Source organism: Juglans regia, chromosome 1 (assembly GCF_001411555.2).
Source record: "Juglans regia cultivar Chandler chromosome 1, Walnut 2.0, whole genome shotgun sequence".
NCBI classification, from domain to species: Eukaryota; Viridiplantae; Streptophyta; class Magnoliopsida; order Fagales; family Juglandaceae; genus Juglans; species Juglans regia.
Window position 1 is genome coordinate 9,536,617 of NC_049901.1, and position 18,686 is coordinate 9,555,302.

Here is an 18,686-nt window from a genome sequence, read left to right on the forward strand (position 1 = left end):
ATTAATATTAAAAAATCACTATAATAAAATCACTATAATATTTATGAGATCCATATATTTTTTAACTACTTATCCAAAAGTCAATAACTCAACATACTTCACACATCTAAATAATTTAAAATACTCTCAATGAGATCTACAAACTCACTCCAATTTCTATTCATAACTATTCATAAATATTTTCAACACTTCTCAAATATTTTCTCTATCTAAACGTACCTATAAAATCGTAGTTCAGATTTTCTGGAGCACTGACTTCATCGTCGACACGTGATATGACTTTGGGATGCATTTTGGGGAAAGTTGAGGCATTTGGTGTGGTGTTCACAAGGGATGCACCACTTTAGTTTTCCAAATCGAGCTTTTTTTTTGTCTCGTTTCCAAGACTTGGAAACCAAAACAAAAGGAGTGCGAAATCAAAAGTTCAAATTTTCATTTTCTTTCATGATTATAGTTCACTAACATAAGAAATGTAGCGGATTAATTTAATTCAAAGATAATGTTTTTCAGACGTTATCTTCAATTACAGGCACAAGTACTAATCGAAGATAGTACAAAAAATGAAAGATTATGGCAAGAACTTTAATTTATAAGTTGACTTTATGGTGAATATATATAATGTGTACATCGTAGTGGTCCAATAACTCTTCTTTTATGACAATTGACGAACGTAACTGCTACTCTGTATTTTTTTTAAAAAAAGGTTCTTTAATTACCTTAATTCCTCTGCCTTGTTTTAGAGCATTAGTATTGAATTATGCATATACATATGCATCTACATATTTGTATAATATGATTTTAAATTGGACTGTATTAAATTATTCATATCTAAAAATTTGCATAATTATGAATAATGTTTCTATAAATTTAAAAATATACTGTTTACTATTTAAATCTTATTTTATTACTTCTTTTTTTTTTTCTCTTAAGAAAAAAATTATTGTAGATGCTAAATGATAATAAGTTATAACTGTTGTGTTACAGACTACAGTTTTGGGCAAAGGCTAAAACAGGGTCCACCCCTTGGGGGGGGGGGGGGTTTTAAACAGTGCAATTAACAGTAATATAGATATTCATGAAAGTCCTCTCCTATTCCGGAGGATTGGGGTTTAAGATTTCTGTTTTAAGTAGAATGTGATCTCTCCTACGATTTATTCGTAGAGAGTTATAAAAATTAAGATCATATCAATCTCAAATAAATTTATATATTAATGGAGTCTCAACCCTAAGTAATTTAGTTTATAATATGAAATTTTTTCTATATATAACAGTTATAACTGTATCTTTACTTTCACGAAGTCTATTTCAAAAAAAAAAAAAAAAACAGTAATAAAGTTGTGAATAGTCCGTTTTGATTTTGCCCGTTCACCTATCATTTTAATTTGTTTATCTACATCGATAATGACGAAGAATTAATTTGGACCCTACAGCCAAATAAAAAACCTTTATTTATTTCAGTTCCAAACCATATCACAAAGCACAAAAGCGTGTGACAATATATGATGCCACAACGTACACCGTCTCTACAAATATATCCTATCTCTTATCTCTCCAGAACATGACCTTATTGAACCGAATAACACACGTAATATATACCACACCAAACTCGAATGCACACACCGGAATGCATAATAGTTGAGTGCAGTTACTCATGAGCCCTTGGTGCGTCTTCATTATTAATTATAACCTAATTAAATACTAATTAAGGCTTGGTGCAGCTTATAGCTAGCTAGCATATATAATTTTTTTTTTTCCTAGCGTGGTGCCAGTGCTGGGGCAGCTATTGGTGCAACCAGGAACTTTGCAGGCATTGCGGGTCCTGGTGCAACAAAACCAGAGCTGCGAATCTGCTCGGACATCACTCGCCGCGGATTTGTTTGTGTTTCACATAATTTGGGAAGAAACACACCTACCAGAATAACAAATGGAATTGCTAAATTAGCCAGCGGCAATTTTATATATATATATATATATAGCTTTTGGAGTAATTAGTTAATTGAAAAAACAAATGCATGTTCACCTTCACCCGCAGCAAGATTGAAGTATAGATCAACAACGTTGGGGCAGCTCTCGTAGCATTGGGGTGAGCAAAGCTTTTGGGTGAAGCGAGACTCTAGGAGAGAGTCAGATGAGATTCCCAGTGTTTTCCGATCGAGCCCACATGCTTTGATGCATTGGTCAGTCTCGATCAATTCCTTCATTTTGTCGGCCTCAATTTCTGATGTACGGCATGTGTACGCTTCCTCTCCGTTCCTTTTCACATGCTTTTCGAGCACGCAGCGCTTTCCGGAGGACGACACTGCGAACGCGCATGTGTCCTGCTCTAGATTCTCACATGTTATTCCGCCTACAACAGCCAACATCATTGGATTGAGTACTGCATGCAGTTACAACTAGATGCATGAAAGCCAATTTTGTAACATCGTTATTAATGTACGAGATTAAGGAGTCATAAATATATCCTAATGCATGAAAGTTTCAAAGGAAAGATACACATATATATCATGAGATCATCACAAAGTGAGGTTTGGAAATTAACATAATATGGTTACCTAAAGTGCCTTGCACAAAGAGGGCAAGTGAAAGAGCCAGGGTGAATATGATGACCGCGTGGGTCTTCAAGCTCATATTGGAGGCCATGGCAGAGTTCCAAAATGAAGTTAAGAAGATACTGGCCGGAAAAGCCTAAATTGGCAAGGTTTTTGTAAAGTTGTAATTAGCTAGAGGAGCATTTATAGAAGAAGTTGCTTCAACGATCAATACTGTAGAAAGGAAAAAACATGAGCTAGGTAGCGACCGAATGAATTTTCAAAGTTGAGAAAATGAATTAAAGCCATCGTGAACATTACTCTAGATATTAATGTCTCTGTGCGACCATTCGGACGGCCGTGCTTGAATGGTGATTCTCCCATTTAACCCCGGCCCCCTCCCTCTCTCTTTCTCCAGAAGAAATCAATTACTAGTCAATGAGTACTGCCACTATATATAATGGCGGATAGATGTATGGGTGTATGCACCATGCATGCCATGATCATAATTTCTTTTTTTCTTTTTTCTTTTCCCATTAGTACTTATTCGGTCAGTATTGAAGGTTGATCCCCAAATCGAATCTCAAGTGTAAATGCCAAATTTTGTTATTTTCTGCATCACAGTAATGCACATATTATATATATATATATATATATGCCTGAGAATGAAAATTTAGAATTCATATTTAAGCTATGCCTTCCTTGGCTCTGTCTTCTTTTTTCTCATCCGTACTAATGGCTGGACTACCAATTAATTAGCTTGAGCCACTAGTACTGTTTAGTATAGTTCTTGTTTTTAATTTCAAGTTATATTTTTTATTCAGTACGTTTGATATTCACAAGTGGTAATTACTGTATTATGGGGGTGACAATATGTGGGATTTAGAGTCTACACTGGGTTACACCTCCCAAAGCATTAAACATTAATAAAAAAATGCAAACAAAGTCAAAATGAACAAATGAAAGCTTTGAATATTAAAGTTAAGAGGGATGGGTACGTACGTTGGACTTGAATTTTCTTCGAGGGGCACCCTTAAATATTAATGAATTATTTTGAAAGCCTTAAATCTTATTTCAAAACAAAAAGTAAGGAGACGATCAAAAAGCCCGTAAGATATATTTATATATATATATATATATATATATATATATATATATAAAGCTATTATTATTAAAAATAAGTATAATTAGTAATGACATAATAATATTTATCTGTTTTTTTTTTTCGCAATATTTATCTGTTTATTAGTTTGAATGTTTGATCACAATTTTAGAATAAGACCCAAAATTAGTATGTGGTATTTTTATATATAATATGAAAGCAGTATATATATATAATTCAAATTAGAACTCAAAATTAGTCAAACAAAATGCGCGCTTTCATGACTCAGATTAATTAACATTTGAACTACGTACGTATACGCTGGGGATATCGATCGTGTTGAAAGTATGTGGCATTTTATTATTTTTTAGAGTTTATCTTCGCACAGGTCTGTCCATTAAACCCCACCTAACAGACTCCAATAACCCCTTGCCACGTAGAGCCCACAAACTCAAAGAGATACACTGCAATACAGAGGAACAAAAGAAAAACTCTACCCTTCTCCCTCGAGCCCTACTCCATCTCTCTGTCTCTCCTCTTCGATTTTATTAGTTTTATTATGGTTTTGTGGTCGAATCCAGAGTTGATCTTTATTTTTTTAGTATACTGTTTTTTAGTAGGCTGATAAGAATGATGCTCACATGGAGTGAAACTGACTGTTTCTCTCCAAGTTTTTATAAAAATACTATCTTCTTGTCCCAAAACAATGGTGGGAGAGAAATCAATAGTAACTAACATCAATGTACAACAAAAAACTGGGAGCGCCATATTCACAAAACTGAAGTGATATGTGTCTGTCTGTGTGTACACAAACATATTTATATATTATACGGAAGAGTGAGCAAGGGAACTTTTCTTTTCGGTGAATTTATTATGTGACCTCCGTGTTGGGTCTCATTTTCGGTGAATTTATTCTGTATAATTTTGGTGAATTTCGCTTTCTGTCGAAGGGAAGGAGTGGTGATTTGTCAAAGAGATTTTGTGCCGGTCTAGGTTGGATCTTCTCCACCAGCGTACGGTGTGCAGCGGTTGGGCTTGTTTTCTGTCAAAGGGAGGGAGGGGTTGGTTTTTGTAAAAAGAGGGGGTGAACTCGATTTTCTGAATCTGTCAAATGTTATTGTGTGTGCAGTGTAGACTAAATTTGTTTGAGATGCTGATGTGACAATTTTGTATTGGTGTCCATTAAACTCCATATATCGGATTGTCCCGCCCGAAGAGGGACTGTATTTTTTAACACATGACTTCAAACACGACAGCAAAATTAGAACAACGGATAGAATTTTTGCTCCCCGTAGTAAGTTTAATTTGTTTCGTTTTAAAGGTTAATCTTAATTTTATGTCATCGTAATTAACCAGGTAACATCCCCTACAGCCATACGTCGTAGAAATGGCGCTTTAGAACATGAAGATTGTGGTATGATTAGCAACTTCAATCATTACAAGGGATTGGGTTTTTTGAGACAAAAATCTTTTGTCTCAAAAAATCTAAATTTCGTCTATATTTTGTCTCGAAAAGACCATCTCAAAAAGTTTTTAGAGATGAAAATCAAATTTCGTCTCAAAAAATTATTTTTAAAGACGAAATTGGGCAAATCCATTAATAAGTAATATATATATTAATTATATTAACTTGTATAGTTATCATAACTTATAATAGCTATAGCTATATAGTAACTATATAATACTTACACTATAGTAGCTATATAACTAATAAGTAATATATATATATTAATTATATTAACTTGTATAGTTATCATAACTTATATATAGTAGCTATATAATTAGAAATATATTAGTATAATAACCGTTCGAACGAATATTTATCCAGTTCAAATGAGACGCCACGGTTATTATAGGCCCAGTTCGAATACAATGAAACATTTCACTCCAGTTCAAACCAGTAATCGTCAAGAGCAACAATTTCGCCCCTTATCTCCGCCGCAAAAACCGCCACTCAACCGCCCTAGCAACCCCACATTTGAACTTCTAAGAGGTATGAGTCAAGTCTCCACATCTATTGTTTGGTTTTATGTTCGAATGGGTTGTGTTTGGAGGGGTATGGATTTCAAATTAAAAATCCCCTATTTTGGTGTATTTCATAGAAATAATATCAAAATAATCAGTAGAAATGATTGAGATTCACTCCTTAATCATTTCTACTTATTAAAACAAATGAAAACATCTAGATTGGGTTTTTAAGTTCAGGCTAAGTCGACTCAACCATGACTGTTTGGCTTGTTCCCGTTCGAACTAACTCTAGTCCGTTTGAACGCTCAGTTGCCAAACATCATTATTTCGGTTCGAACAAAGGAAATTCGTTCGAATTAACAAAGATTGCCAGTTCGAATGAATATAATAGTCCATTCGAATAGATTTACTAGTTCCAATAGAATATATTCCGTTCGAACTAATTATTTTAATTCAGTTCAATATAGTATAATTCTTCAATAATATAATTTAAATATTATGGTTAATTATATTTTTACTTTCCTTGTGGTTAAACAATATACTAATGGCATCCAACGGAAGAAAACGTGTAAGAGATCAGCTCAGCCAAAGTAGTGGAGTAGCTCATGCTCAGGAGACGAGGTCTATACTTGTTGAGCGTGAGATCATTTTGTTTGACTTCTCCGATCTTTCATGAGAGGGATGGAGCATACAATCCATCTTCATCGAGCAGGGATGGATACCGAACTGTCAGCAGCAGGAGACTGCATATCCAGATATGGTCAATGAGTTTTACCATGTCATGGGAGAGAATAGCGCTAATTAATTTCTCTCCCTGCTTGATTGCTGAGTTCCTTGACATCCCGTGCGTGGGCGATGCATATCCTGCAACGGCTACACGGGGACGAGCGACTGCATCATCTGATTCTGACATACCGGCCGCATTCTCTATGCTAACCCCGAATGTAGAGTCGAATGCTAGTTCAGATAATAGTGAGGATGAAGATCTACCTGATGATGGTCTCACAGATAATCAGGTGCGTCAGCTAGTGCGAGACCCTTTGGCTCCTCCATATGATGGGAGCAATGTGATCCAACAAGCCGATTGTATAGCATTTTTCTGAATGCTTAATTTGATTGCTGGCTATAACATCGATCCGAAAAAACACAAGACTGATTTCGGGATTTATCGAGCTAGATTTTTACTGCGGATAGCACGGAGGGATCCTATTGATCTGGCGTTGTATTTCTTCATCCGCATTCGATCAGAGTCACGCTTTTCCAGTGGAGGTAGTCTACCATTTGTACTGCTAATATCTAACCTCCTACTCTAATCGAGGGTTACAGTGTCTGTGACTGAGCGTAGGTTGCCACAGATGGGGCCCCTTAACAAGATCACATTCAGCAAGAGCAAGGGGCACTTGCAGAAGACTGCACCAGAACAGCCTAGTGATCTTCCCACTGATCCAGCTTCTAGTAGTACTGCCTCTTTTGACATATAGCCTCCTTGGGCTACTTTGGATCAAATACGAATTCTGTTTGTGGAGTTCGTTGAGACTATCATGGAGAATGTTAGGGATTTGGAAGGACATATTGAAATGTTACAAGAGGATGTTGATCTCCTTAGGCAATAATATTGATCGTTTTAATTATTATTTTACTTTTTTATGTCGTATTGAACATTATATATTTGAGATGTAATTAATGTATGGTTTTTATTTTTCGTGTTTGCTACCTTGTTTATTTTTTTTCATTTGACTTGTCGTTCATGATAATATAAAAAATGATACTATCTTTAAAGTTACATTTATATAAATTTAACATAAAAGAAATCACTATAAAATTTTGAAATTAATTTATGAATTTATAAAAATTTTAACTCACTGCAAATCATAATATATAATATATACACATTTTTATATTTTGAAAATGATAACAAATTAATGAAAAAAATATTTATTATTTTAATGGAAAAAATATATGCACAAATCTATACTAACAAACAAATTAATGGAAAAAATGTCTGTTCGAACAAAGAAATTTAAGTTCGAATGGTTATTAACTTTTTTCGGGAAAATAAATAATTTTCCGCCAATATTATTATTCGAACAAATTATATATTGTTCGAACAGACATTAATTCCATGTTCGAATTTATTTTGTTCCGTTCGAACGGTTTTCCTTTTTTAAGACGATTTTGTTCGTCACAAAATATCTTGCTCAAATGGATATTTATCCGTTCAAACGAATTTAGTAGCTCAGACATTTTTTAATAAAATTTAATTTGTCCCTAACAAATTTCATCCCTAAAAATCAAATCTCTTGTAGTGAATAAAATTCTCTCTCTCTCTCTCTCTGTTTTTTTTTTCTTTCAATCAATATCCCTTTATTTATAATATGGACTCAAGGTCTTAATTTGAAGAGAGAAGACGTAGTAGTGTTAGAGTATAGATTAGACGGTTAAATAACATGCTAGCAGGACGTACAGTAGAGTATGTTATTGTTATTTACTGGTTTAATAAGATAATCTAATTAAATCTCTCTCTTCACGTTGGCCTTGATCTGTTCCACGTTAACGAATATTCAACCTATAGTTAGTCATCTCACGATTCCCGGCCAGACTGTTGATCTGTATATAGAAATTAATTGATCGAAGTTTTACACGCATTAGTAGTACTGATGTGCAAATTATATAAATCCGTACAAAAATCATATTAATTAATTTATTCCCAGCAGCTCAAGTTTGGGAAAAAAGAAGGAAAAGAAAAACAGGGTAAATTCATAGCTAATACATCACACACAGACGCATGAGTATGATACCATGCAACCTTCTACGTGCTAATCTACACCTACAGAGACTACGAGTATACATGAGACACGCAGCTCTGTTTTATTGATTTGAAGAACACAGCCAAGACACGTAATTTGAATGCACACACCAACAGATGGCAGTGCACTTCAATGTACGGCTACTATATATATATATATATATATATCCCTGCCTCGGTGTGACTTGATCATTATTGTAACGTAACATAAATACCAAGCCTTTGTATATATATTATATGTAATCGATCTCTTCTAGTATGGTGCCAGTGCTGGGGCAACTATTGATGCAACGGTGAATTTCGCAGCCTCCACGGGTCCCGGTGCAACAAAACCAGAGCTACGAATCTCAGACATCCCTCGCCTTGGATTTGTTTGTGCTTCACATAATTTGGGAAGAAACACACCTACCCAATAAATGTTAATAAGTTCCGGCTAGACATTAATTGGTAGCATTTTCTTAGCTTGCGCGCAATAAGCTTTAGATCAACTGGTTAATAAAATCTAAAATAATAACTTTATATATGATGCATGCTTACCTTCACCAGCAGCAAGATTGAAGTATAGATCAGCAACGTTGGGGCAGCTCTCGTAGCACTGAGGTGAGCAAAGCTTTTCGGTGAAACGAGACTCTAGGAGAGAGTCTGATGAGATTCCCAGTGTTTTCCGATCGAGCCCACATGCTTTGATGCATTGGTCAGTCTCGATCCATTCCTTCAGTTTGTCGACCTCAATTTCTGATGTACGGCATGTGTATGCTTCCTCTCCGCTCCTTTTCACGTGCTTCTCAAGCACGCAGCGCTTGCCGGAGGATGACACTGCGAACGCACATGTGTCCTGGTCTAGATGCTCACATATTATTCCTCCTGCAATAGTGTTACCATATCACATTCCAAATTAATGAGAGAAAAACGAATCATATATATATATATATATATAAATCGTAACATTAAGCAATAAGAATATGAGTGAATATATATCGTAAATCAAGCAGGAAATTAAAGTGGATGTTTTGGTATTGAAAGTAATTAAGTACGTATGAGCGCCCATACGCACCTAGAGTGCCTTGCACAAAGAGGGCAAGTGCAAGAGCCAGGATGGCCATACTAGTCGAGCTAATGTTAGAGGCCATGGCACAGTTCTAGTGAAAAAGAAGATACTGGCGGAGGTGGTCTAAACTAGCTCGGGGCTCTAGCGAAGTTGGTAGAGAATTTGTGTACGTTGCTCCTGCGAGTAAAGCTGCGAAGCTTCATGATCGTTGGGAGCATTTATATATAATTGTTCCAGCGATCAGTGTAGGTTTGTCAAAAAGCAGCAAGTAGAATTTCAAGTTTAAGAAATGAAAAACATACATAACAGAACCTTACTTTAGATGTTAGTGAAGCTCGTGTCCCTGGTGCGTTTGAGTGTCGTGTGTCCCCACTTGGGTTCCTGAAAGGTCTCTATGACTATGACCCACACACATGATATCGATTACTGGTCAATGAGTACTGCCGCAATCAGTGGCGGATGCTTGACTGTTCGGAAAATTTTTATTTTATTTTTATTTAATGATTAAAAAAGTGATTTTAAGTATATTAATATTTTTTTATTTTTAAAAATTATTTCAATATATTAAAAAAATATGAATAAAAAAGTAAAAAAAAAAAACGATTGCAAAAAATAACTGTCGGTCAATTAGAGTGGGCTACTCTCCAACTCTATATATAAAATGACCAGACTTTTATTTTAATAGTACCATCAAGGCCAGATCGAGTCCGGTGATAGTCAATATAACAGTATCATCAAGATATTGCTCAATATAGTCAAGGTTGATCTCATATCATGAACAAACTTAACAGATTGAGATTCAAGTTTCAATAACCATTCATTATGTAGAGTATATCTTTCCAATGAATCATTTTCAGAATTTAGATCTTAGCATCAGGAATATATATAACTTTGTATTAGAAAAGTCTTATCATCTAAATTTTTCAAAACAACTTTAGATTTAAATTAGTTTTTAACACTATAATAAATACAATAAATAATAGTAAGAGGTTTGCTACTTTCATCCATATCATAACCAGATGTCAAAATATTCAAAGTTAAAGTCTTAAGAATATTAGAATCAAACAAAACAGGTTTAGATCAAGAAAGCAATCAAAATGAACAAGATCATTAAACAAAGATGATTGAATCATACCAAGTATACTAGTTTCAATTTTTTTGAATCTAGTATCTCTCAAAAATAGAAGCATAGAAGCTTTTATACCCTTAAGAGTAAGAGGCTTAAGAACAAATTGAACAGAACCAATATGCTGAAATTTATAACTTTTAATAAGAAAATAATAATGAATAATTACTTTCTTAAAGATTTATATACTAGTAAGGATGTCATAATCATAATCATAAGGAATTTATATACTAGTACAGATTTCACATGCAAGGCATGTATGTCCGGTTGAAGATGGCATAATCGAGCAATGTGTCAGTCAGACTGGTCTTTCGGTGATCCCAAACAATGATTATTTTCTTACGATGCTCGGGATTTTCGAGCAGTGTGTCCGTCAAATTGGATTTGTTCAGTGATTTCGAGTAATGATTACTTTCTTATGATGCTTGGAATTTTAGAGCAATGTGTTAGCCGGACTTGCCTTGCTTGGCGAACCCGAGCAAGGATTAAATTCTTGCTGCTCGATATTACTAACCAGTATGTCATTAAACTGAACTTGTTACGTGATCTCAAAAAATAATTATTTTCTTGTGATGCTCGGAATTATTGAGCAATGTGTCGGTCGGAATGACCTTGCTCGATTATCTTGAGCAAAATTTATTTTCTTGCAATGCTCGGAATGACCAACCAATGTGTTCTTCGAACTAGACTTGCTTGGTGATCTCTAGCAAGGTTTATTTTCTTGTGATACTCTAAATTCCTGAGCAATGAGTCGATCAGGATGCCCTTGCTTGGTGATCCTGAACAAAGGTTAAATTTTTGCGTAGTGCGTTGGTTAGACTGTGCAAGACACGTATGTCCTGGTGAAAGCATTGCTGCATCTTTATATGGAAAGATATAATCTTTACAATGCATATCAATTAGAAGTAATCGTTAAGATTGAGAATCATCGAGGAAAAATAATAATTGTTAATATAATAATGAACTAAAAAATGTAAAAGCGTTTTACAGTTTTGTTAATTATAAAACATAATAATTAGTAGTAGCAAATATAGCAAGCCAAAGATAGATATGTGAATCAAAACATGGTTTATTAACAAGTTAAGTCAAGAGATATATATACAACCATTGTAAAGTTTAGTGTTTCTTAGCTGCGGGCACGAATGTGTTTCACACATGATCAGAACATCAAGAAGATAATTAACTTGTTTTACGCAGATGTAATTTATTTTGTTAACAAAATTGATCTTCCCAACTCGTGTATAGTTTTCTTTTATTGCAAGGCTCATGCCTAGGTCTACATTATTTGTATATATGAAGATAATTTTAAAAGTTGAATGTTTTGAACTAAACTAATAAAAATGTAAAACATAAATGAACAAAAATAGAACGTTATTTGACATCCTTTAGTACGATAATCCTTAATGATTGGACCAAATTTTTGTGAATGTTAATGGGAATAAAAATTATTAGATAGTCTTATTTCTAAATAGTTCATACGATATGGTGTTATTCCAAAAAACTATTGGTCATGAGCCTAATCCAAGCGTGACGTCATAGCATGAGATGATGACAAAGTTTACCTAAATTTTTGCTAAAAGAAATTTTAGGGGTAAAAATGTAATTTTACATAAGAGACAATAGAATTTAATTAAAGCAAAATAGACAATAAAAAAAAGATGATAAAAAAATTTAAAAAAAAATGCACTAATCACTTAAATGAAAACCTTGGTAATTTTGCATGTCAAAATAATAATAATAATAAAATAAGACCTCATGGACAAAAATGCATATTCAGCCATCAGCGATAATTTGATTACTTTTGTTGTACGTGGAGTCTATAATAGTTTTTAAGGTATCTAACAAATCATTTAGGAGTGATCTTCCTAAAAAAAAACAAAAAAAACAAATTAAGTATACTCCATAGTGGACTAATAATACATTATTGCACTTGGAAATTCCAGATGTACGTTGGTCCCCATAATTAAGTATCTTTTTTTTCCCCCCATGCTAGCTAGAAGTTCAAAAAACACGTGGACGGTAACCATACATGATCATGCATGTTATATGCATGCATGGTTAGTAACATTCTTGGCAGAGTTAGGAATATTGCATCATCGCATGCAAGAATGATGCATGTACTCGCTAACCTAATTGCTTTAATGAAGCTACACCTCTGGCCTTTACATTGAAGTCGTAATACTACTTCAACTAAGTTTCCGGTCAAACAATTAGGCATATAATTTCATATATAGGTAAATAACGACTTCTAGCAACTTCCTCGCTCGCTCGCTCCCAACACAAAGAGGAAAATAAATATATAGTTTATAATTAATTAATTAATTACTAAGTTAGAGTGGAATTCAAGTATGAAATGAGAACTAATTAGTTTGGCATTAGTCAGCCATCAACGTTCCGCCATTTCATGGACTTTAAATTCTTCTCCGTAGTTTGCGGGGCAAAGCTTGCTAATTAATAGGTATTGACGAAAATGAAATTCTCTTAGGGCATGGAAAACGGCACGCAGTTGGCCATAAATGGACCGGACTTTTGACGTACGGGGACTTCAGATTTCAGCACTTCCCACGATTTTGGGATGACATTTGGGGCATATATATAAATGTCTCTCACGCATCTCCAAATTCTTTCCATAATTTTTGGGAAACAATACTTTTCATTTTTCTATTTTCTATTTTTTTTAACATATTATAAAAATTTTACTTCATTTTTCTATTTTTTTAACATATTATAAAGTTTACTTCATTTTTCCATTTTTCTATTTTTTTTCCTACTCGATAACATATTATTGAACATTTTCATTTGTTTTTTTTTCCCCTTTTTAAGAAAGTGAGAGGAATGATTTTGAAACTTTTCTATTACTAATTTGTAAGTTAACCGAGATGAAGTGTAGAGTAAGAGTTTGAATTCAAGCCTTTTACTCTAATAATACCTTATGAGGTCACAATTTGTTCTAAAAGTTTAAATTGATAGAAACATATAAATTTAATTATTTATATGAAAGTAGCTCTAAAGTTATAATTTCAGTTCTATAAAACGGTGACCTAGGTTCCAAATTTGGAATGGTTAATTTGTTTCCAAAATCACATGATCACTTTATTATTTGTTTTTCACGCACCGGAATGGTTTAGCTTTGGAATCCTCGTTTGTTTTTGTAAATAAAATGTAATCAGTTGAGATTAAAGTTAAAAGTTGAATAAAATATTATTAGAATATATTTTTTAATATAATTTTTATTTTGAGATTTGAAAAAATTGAATTATTTATTTTAATTTACGTGAAAATTTAAAAATTTTATAATTATTAAATAAATGAAATTAGTTTAATCGAAAGAAATTGTAAAAACAAACGAAATCATATACTTCGAACGTATTTACAAGAAACTGGGAGTGGGATATATAGGTGGCGTCGGCAGAAATAGAACAGTTTCAAGCAGTAAATGGTGGTGGGCATACACAACCCAATACAAAACTTTTAAAAATATGGATCAAAGACCCAACACGAGGAAGTGGCCCAAAAGTAATAAGACAAAAAACCTTCACACAAAAGATCAAGAAGCTGCGCCCTTTTGGTATCAAAGATATGGGATCAAAGTATATCTGATCATCACAAGTCCATCCATAATTGTTCTGTTGGCTGTAAATCATGTCGGAGTGAAAATATGTAGAGAAGGTCATATGTTAGGCGAGTTTGATGGGGTGTGCCATCAATGGCATTTCTGTTACTTGAGAGTTTTGATGGGGATGAGGATAAGAATCTCTTCCCTTAATGCCAAGCTAGCACTCGAATTTATCAGCAACCAAATGGAAAGAACAGAAAGAAGAAGAGAGTAGAAGCACTGTAGGTTTTAAGACGCAAGCCCGCATCACGGCACTTCTAATTAAGGCTATGTTTGGCTACTAAGGTATTCTCAACATTTTTCAAGTATTTTTGTACTTTTGAAAATACCTCACATGCCAAACAACTTAAAATACTCTCAATGGGACCCACAAATCCACTTCAATCTCTACTCATAACTATTCACAAACATTCTATACTACTTATCACTATTATATATAAATAAAAAATAAAATCACTATAATATTTATCACTATTAAATATAAATAAAACAAATCACTATAATATATAAATAAAAATAAAATCAATATAATATATAAATAAAAAATATTTATCACTATTATATATATATAAAATAAAATCGCTATAATATATAAATAAAAAATAAAATCACTATAATATATAAATAAAAAATAAAATCACTATAATATTTATCACTATTATATATAAATAAAAAATAAAATCGTAATAATATATAAATAAAACATAAAATCATTATAATATATAAATAAAAAATAAAATCACTATAATATATAAATAAAAAATAAAATCACTATAATATTTATCACTATTAAATATAAATAAAAAATAAAATCATTATAATATATAAATAAAAAATAAAATCGCTATAATATATAAATAAAAAATAAAATACTATAATATATAAATAAAAAATAAAATCACTATAAAATATAAATAAAAAATAAAATCGCTATAATATATAAATAAAAAATATTTATCACTATTATATATAAATAAAAAATAAAATCGCAATATATAAATAAAAAAATAAAATCACTATAATATATAAATAAAAAATAAAATCACTATAATATATAAATAAAAAATAAAATCACTATAATATTTATCACTATTATATATAAATTAAAAATAAAATCATTATAATATTTATCATTATTATATATAAATAAAAAATAAAATCACTATAATATTTATTACTAAAAATAAAATCATATTTATGGAATCTACATATTTTTTAACTACCTATTCAAAAGTTATTTTATACATCTAAATAATTTAAAATACTCTTAATAAGACCTATAAACTGATTCTAATATCTACTCATAACTATTCATAAACATTCTCAACACTTCTTAAATATTTTTTCTATCCAAACGTATCCTAAAGCAACTTTGACATCCAAGCATGTCTGTTGGGCCAACAAACGTACCAGGATGGAGCATGCATCCATCCATACGAGAGCACTGTACGTAATAAGACTAGAAAACATCGACCCACAGATCACAGTTATCACAGCCGCTCAGATGACTACTAGTGTATTAAAAGCTACGCCTTATCAGAAGTCCGATCATTGCTGCAAACCTTTTCACTTTCAGTCACTTCAAGCTTTGGTTCACGAATAATATCCACTCGATCTCAAGCAAATTCTATAACGCAGCCAGCTTGTCTAATCGGCAGCCACTTGCAGGTATTGACAGTGGAAAACAGCCTCAGCTTTTATCCTTAATCTTTTTTATTGTGACGAGAGAAGATCGGCCGAGGGCTTTGCCTAAACAAGATTTACGCAAATCATTTAACTAGCTATAGCTAGAGAGATGATCTCCTGAAATCAGAGGATGTTCTTGACATGACGTGCACTTTAAAAATATATGTTTGAACAAGAGAATAAATACTACAAGTACATGATTAGAATTACTTAAACAAGGCTACGCTAAATTCGTATAGGATCTAGCTAGTCCGTAAGTTGGCATACTAAAGTGAATTGAGTCTTATAAATGCGAAGGAAAAATTATAAAAAGAGGAGACGCACTCAGCTTAATGGTTCATGCATCCCACATTTCAAATTAATCATAACAAAGAAATGGTGTTTTCGTCAAAGAAAGGACTGCACACCCGTGAAGATGAAGATGGAAATATATCATTTGTCATGAAATTAAGATGAAGATCGAAGATCATGTACTGTAAAGAATGCATATTTTGTACTCTCGACATTGACAGAATCGCCGTTGTATATGGCTGGCGAATTGAGAAAACGAAATGTTCCGACAAGAAAGGAATACTGTATTGGAATATTCTGTTGGATTTCAAGTCCTTCATAAAAGTTTAGCTCATCATGTACCTAGCGATCACTAGTCTACTATATATAAATACCTAGCTGGTTGTGCATGGCTTATTCTGCTTTCTCATGGTTTGTATGTTCACGTGTTTCGTACCTGCTGCATGTCTGGCAATGCCGATCATGAATTATACCGGATAAAGGCATGCCTGTTGCAACACAGTTCTTGAACTATTGCATGCTCAAGGGAAATAAAGATCCGACAACAAGGACTATGATTGATGCAGGGCTTTTGTCCATCGATCATGAAGTCATTCATGTCTGTTATTAAATTAAGAATTATTTTGTTGTTTATAATTTAGTATACTGTGTCTCGATCGTTAATATTTGGTTATTCAAGGGTTCTGCGATGAGCATGATCACCAGCTCCATTCGCATGAAAAACGTGAAATTTATTAAGTCAGCCATTCCTCAAGAAAGAACACACTGCAGAAACTTGCTCACAGATCATGATGGAACAACCAAAGGAAATTACCAGAATTTGAAGCTAGCTTTTAGAAAAGAATCATGCAAGCACAAATCATAGCGTTACATATGTCCTACTTTTAGAATATTCTTGCATAACTGGATGAATGATATGAACCGTGTGATCAAAGATTGTGATTGGCCTTTTCTCTTTCTGAAAGTTTGTATAAATATGCTGAGGAAATGTAATATTGGTGGTGTTCAAAAACTAAGAAACAGAAATGAAAGCAGTAGTGGTCTTCGAGGCATTTTATCAAATACATGTCGCAGTCGTACACTCTTTTTCTTCTTTGAAATTCATTTCCGTTGTCATGGTACTAGAGCCACTACAGGCATAAGTTATGCCGCATAACGTCATCATTTTCATCACAGAACACCATTACTAACCCAGAATTCTCATAAATCTCCACCTCCTCTCACCCACCCACCCACCATCAACTCCTCTACACATTTCATTACTATTAAACTTACCATTGATAATTATTTATTGTAGAAAGCACAAATTGTTCTGTTTGTTAAGGGTCATCGGCTCTTTGGCTTCGTCGATGGCTCTATCAAAATGCCTCCTCCCACCATTCATAATTAGCCTAACCCCGACTATACTCACTGGGTATTGCAAGATCAGTTAATTATTTCCTCCATAAATGCCTCCCTCTCCGATACTGTCCTTGCTCAGGTTCTGAACTGCTCCACCTCCCATGAGGTTTAGACCACACTCCACAGCTTGTTTTCCGCTTAAAGCTCTGCCTATATTATGCAAACCCAATTTCTGTTAGCTACCTTGAAGAAGAGATCAAACTCCATCACTGAATATTTTCATAAAGCCACCTCTTGCCGCGACCTTAGCTTGGAACAGCTGGCCAACCACTTTCATTTTTCGAATTCATCATTTACTTATTAGTTAGCCTTGGCAGTGACTATGAATCACTGGTCACCTCTATAACCACTCTGCCTGACCCTCTGTCAACACCCTAAGTTTTTAGTTATCTCCTAAATCATGAATCTAGACTTACACATCATACTAACTCTCTTTTCTCAGGTAGTCACCTTGCAGCGGACAATACCACTCGGCAAGCTTTTCCCAGTTCCCTTGCGGGTAGAAGTAGAGGAAATTTCTTTCATGGAAAGCGAGGACGTAGGGGCCGTCGAGGAGGCTCTCCTCAATTTTTTACTCAATTGTCTGGTAGACCCGTGTGCTAGGTTTGTCAAAAACCTGGTCACACGGCCATTGCCTGCTATCATAGATTTAATCAGGCTTATCAAACCCCTACACCTTCTTCTCTTGTGACTCATTACCCCTCAATGCCCTCTACTAGTGCTACGTCAAGTTCTTGGTTCTCGGATACAGCTGCAAATCACTTCACTGTTGATTTTGCAAATCTTAATCTGAATGTTGCTTCTTATGAGGGATCAAACTAAGTCAGTATTGGAGATGGATCAACTCTTCATATACAAAACATTGGATATGCACAATTGCACTCTCCCTCTGGCGAATTTCTTCTTCACAAACTTCTTCATGTTCCTTCTATTACTCAAAATTTACTTTGTATTTGTCAATTATGCATTGATAATTTTGTCTTCTTTGAGTTTCACTCTTAATTTTTTCTTTGTGAAGGATTTGCACACTCGGTGAGCACTTCTTCGAGGCAGCATTAGGAATGGGTATTATGAATTGCCCACTAATGTTTCAACAATGCTGCCTCCTCAAGCT

General features: G+C 33.6%; 2 protein-coding genes across 2 annotated transcripts; both read right to left on the bottom strand.

Annotated features, from left to right (window-relative positions):
• Positions 1-1,416: 1,416 nt before the first annotated feature.
• Positions 1,417-2,958, bottom strand: LOC108998533. Its single transcript, XM_018975100.2, has 4 exons — positions 2,850-2,958; positions 2,553-2,762; positions 2,021-2,347; positions 1,417-1,909 (listed from the first exon to the last, which is right to left on the bottom strand). Exons 2-4 carry the CDS (start codon positions 2,638-2,640, stop codon positions 1,755-1,757), a joined length of 570 nt encoding a protein of 189 aa, XP_018830645.1. The 5' UTR covers positions 2,641-2,762; positions 2,850-2,958; the 3' UTR covers positions 1,417-1,754.
• Positions 2,959-8,327: 5,369 nt separating this feature from the next.
• Positions 8,328-9,630, bottom strand: LOC108998540. Its single transcript, XM_018975104.2, has 3 exons — positions 9,459-9,630; positions 8,942-9,268; positions 8,328-8,809 (listed from the first exon to the last, which is right to left on the bottom strand). Exons 1-3 carry the CDS (start codon positions 9,532-9,534, stop codon positions 8,658-8,660), a joined length of 555 nt encoding a protein of 184 aa, XP_018830649.1. The 5' UTR covers positions 9,535-9,630; the 3' UTR covers positions 8,328-8,657.
• Between the last annotated feature and the right edge of the window lie 9,056 nt (positions 9,631-18,686).

What these genes read in the sequence shown, in the direction of transcription:
- LOC108998540 (XM_018975104.2), bottom strand. Translation starts at nt 9,534, where the DNA reads ATGGCCTCTAACATTAGCTCGACTAGTATGGCCATCCTGGCTCTTGCA. An exon ending in CTTTGTGCAAGGCACTCTAG is followed by an intron (nt 9,269 to 9,458) that starts GTGCGTATGGGC and finishes ACACTATTGCAG; the next exon opens with GAGGAATAATATGTGAGCAT. An exon ending in CAATCTTGCTGCTGGTGAAG is followed by an intron (nt 8,810 to 8,941) that starts GTAAGCATGCAT and finishes TTTATTGGGTAG; the next exon opens with GTGTGTTTCTTCCCAAATTA.
- LOC108998533 (XM_018975100.2), bottom strand. Translation starts at nt 2,640, where the DNA reads ATGGCCTCCAATATGAGCTTGAAGACCCACGCGGTCATCATATTCACC. An exon ending in CTTTGTGCAAGGCACTTTAG is followed by an intron (nt 2,348 to 2,552) that starts GTAACCATATTA and finishes TGGCTGTTGTAG; the next exon opens with GCGGAATAACATGTGAGAAT. An exon ending in CAATCTTGCTGCGGGTGAAG is followed by an intron (nt 1,910 to 2,020) that starts GTGAACATGCAT and finishes TTATTCTGGTAG; the next exon opens with GTGTGTTTCTTCCCAAATTA.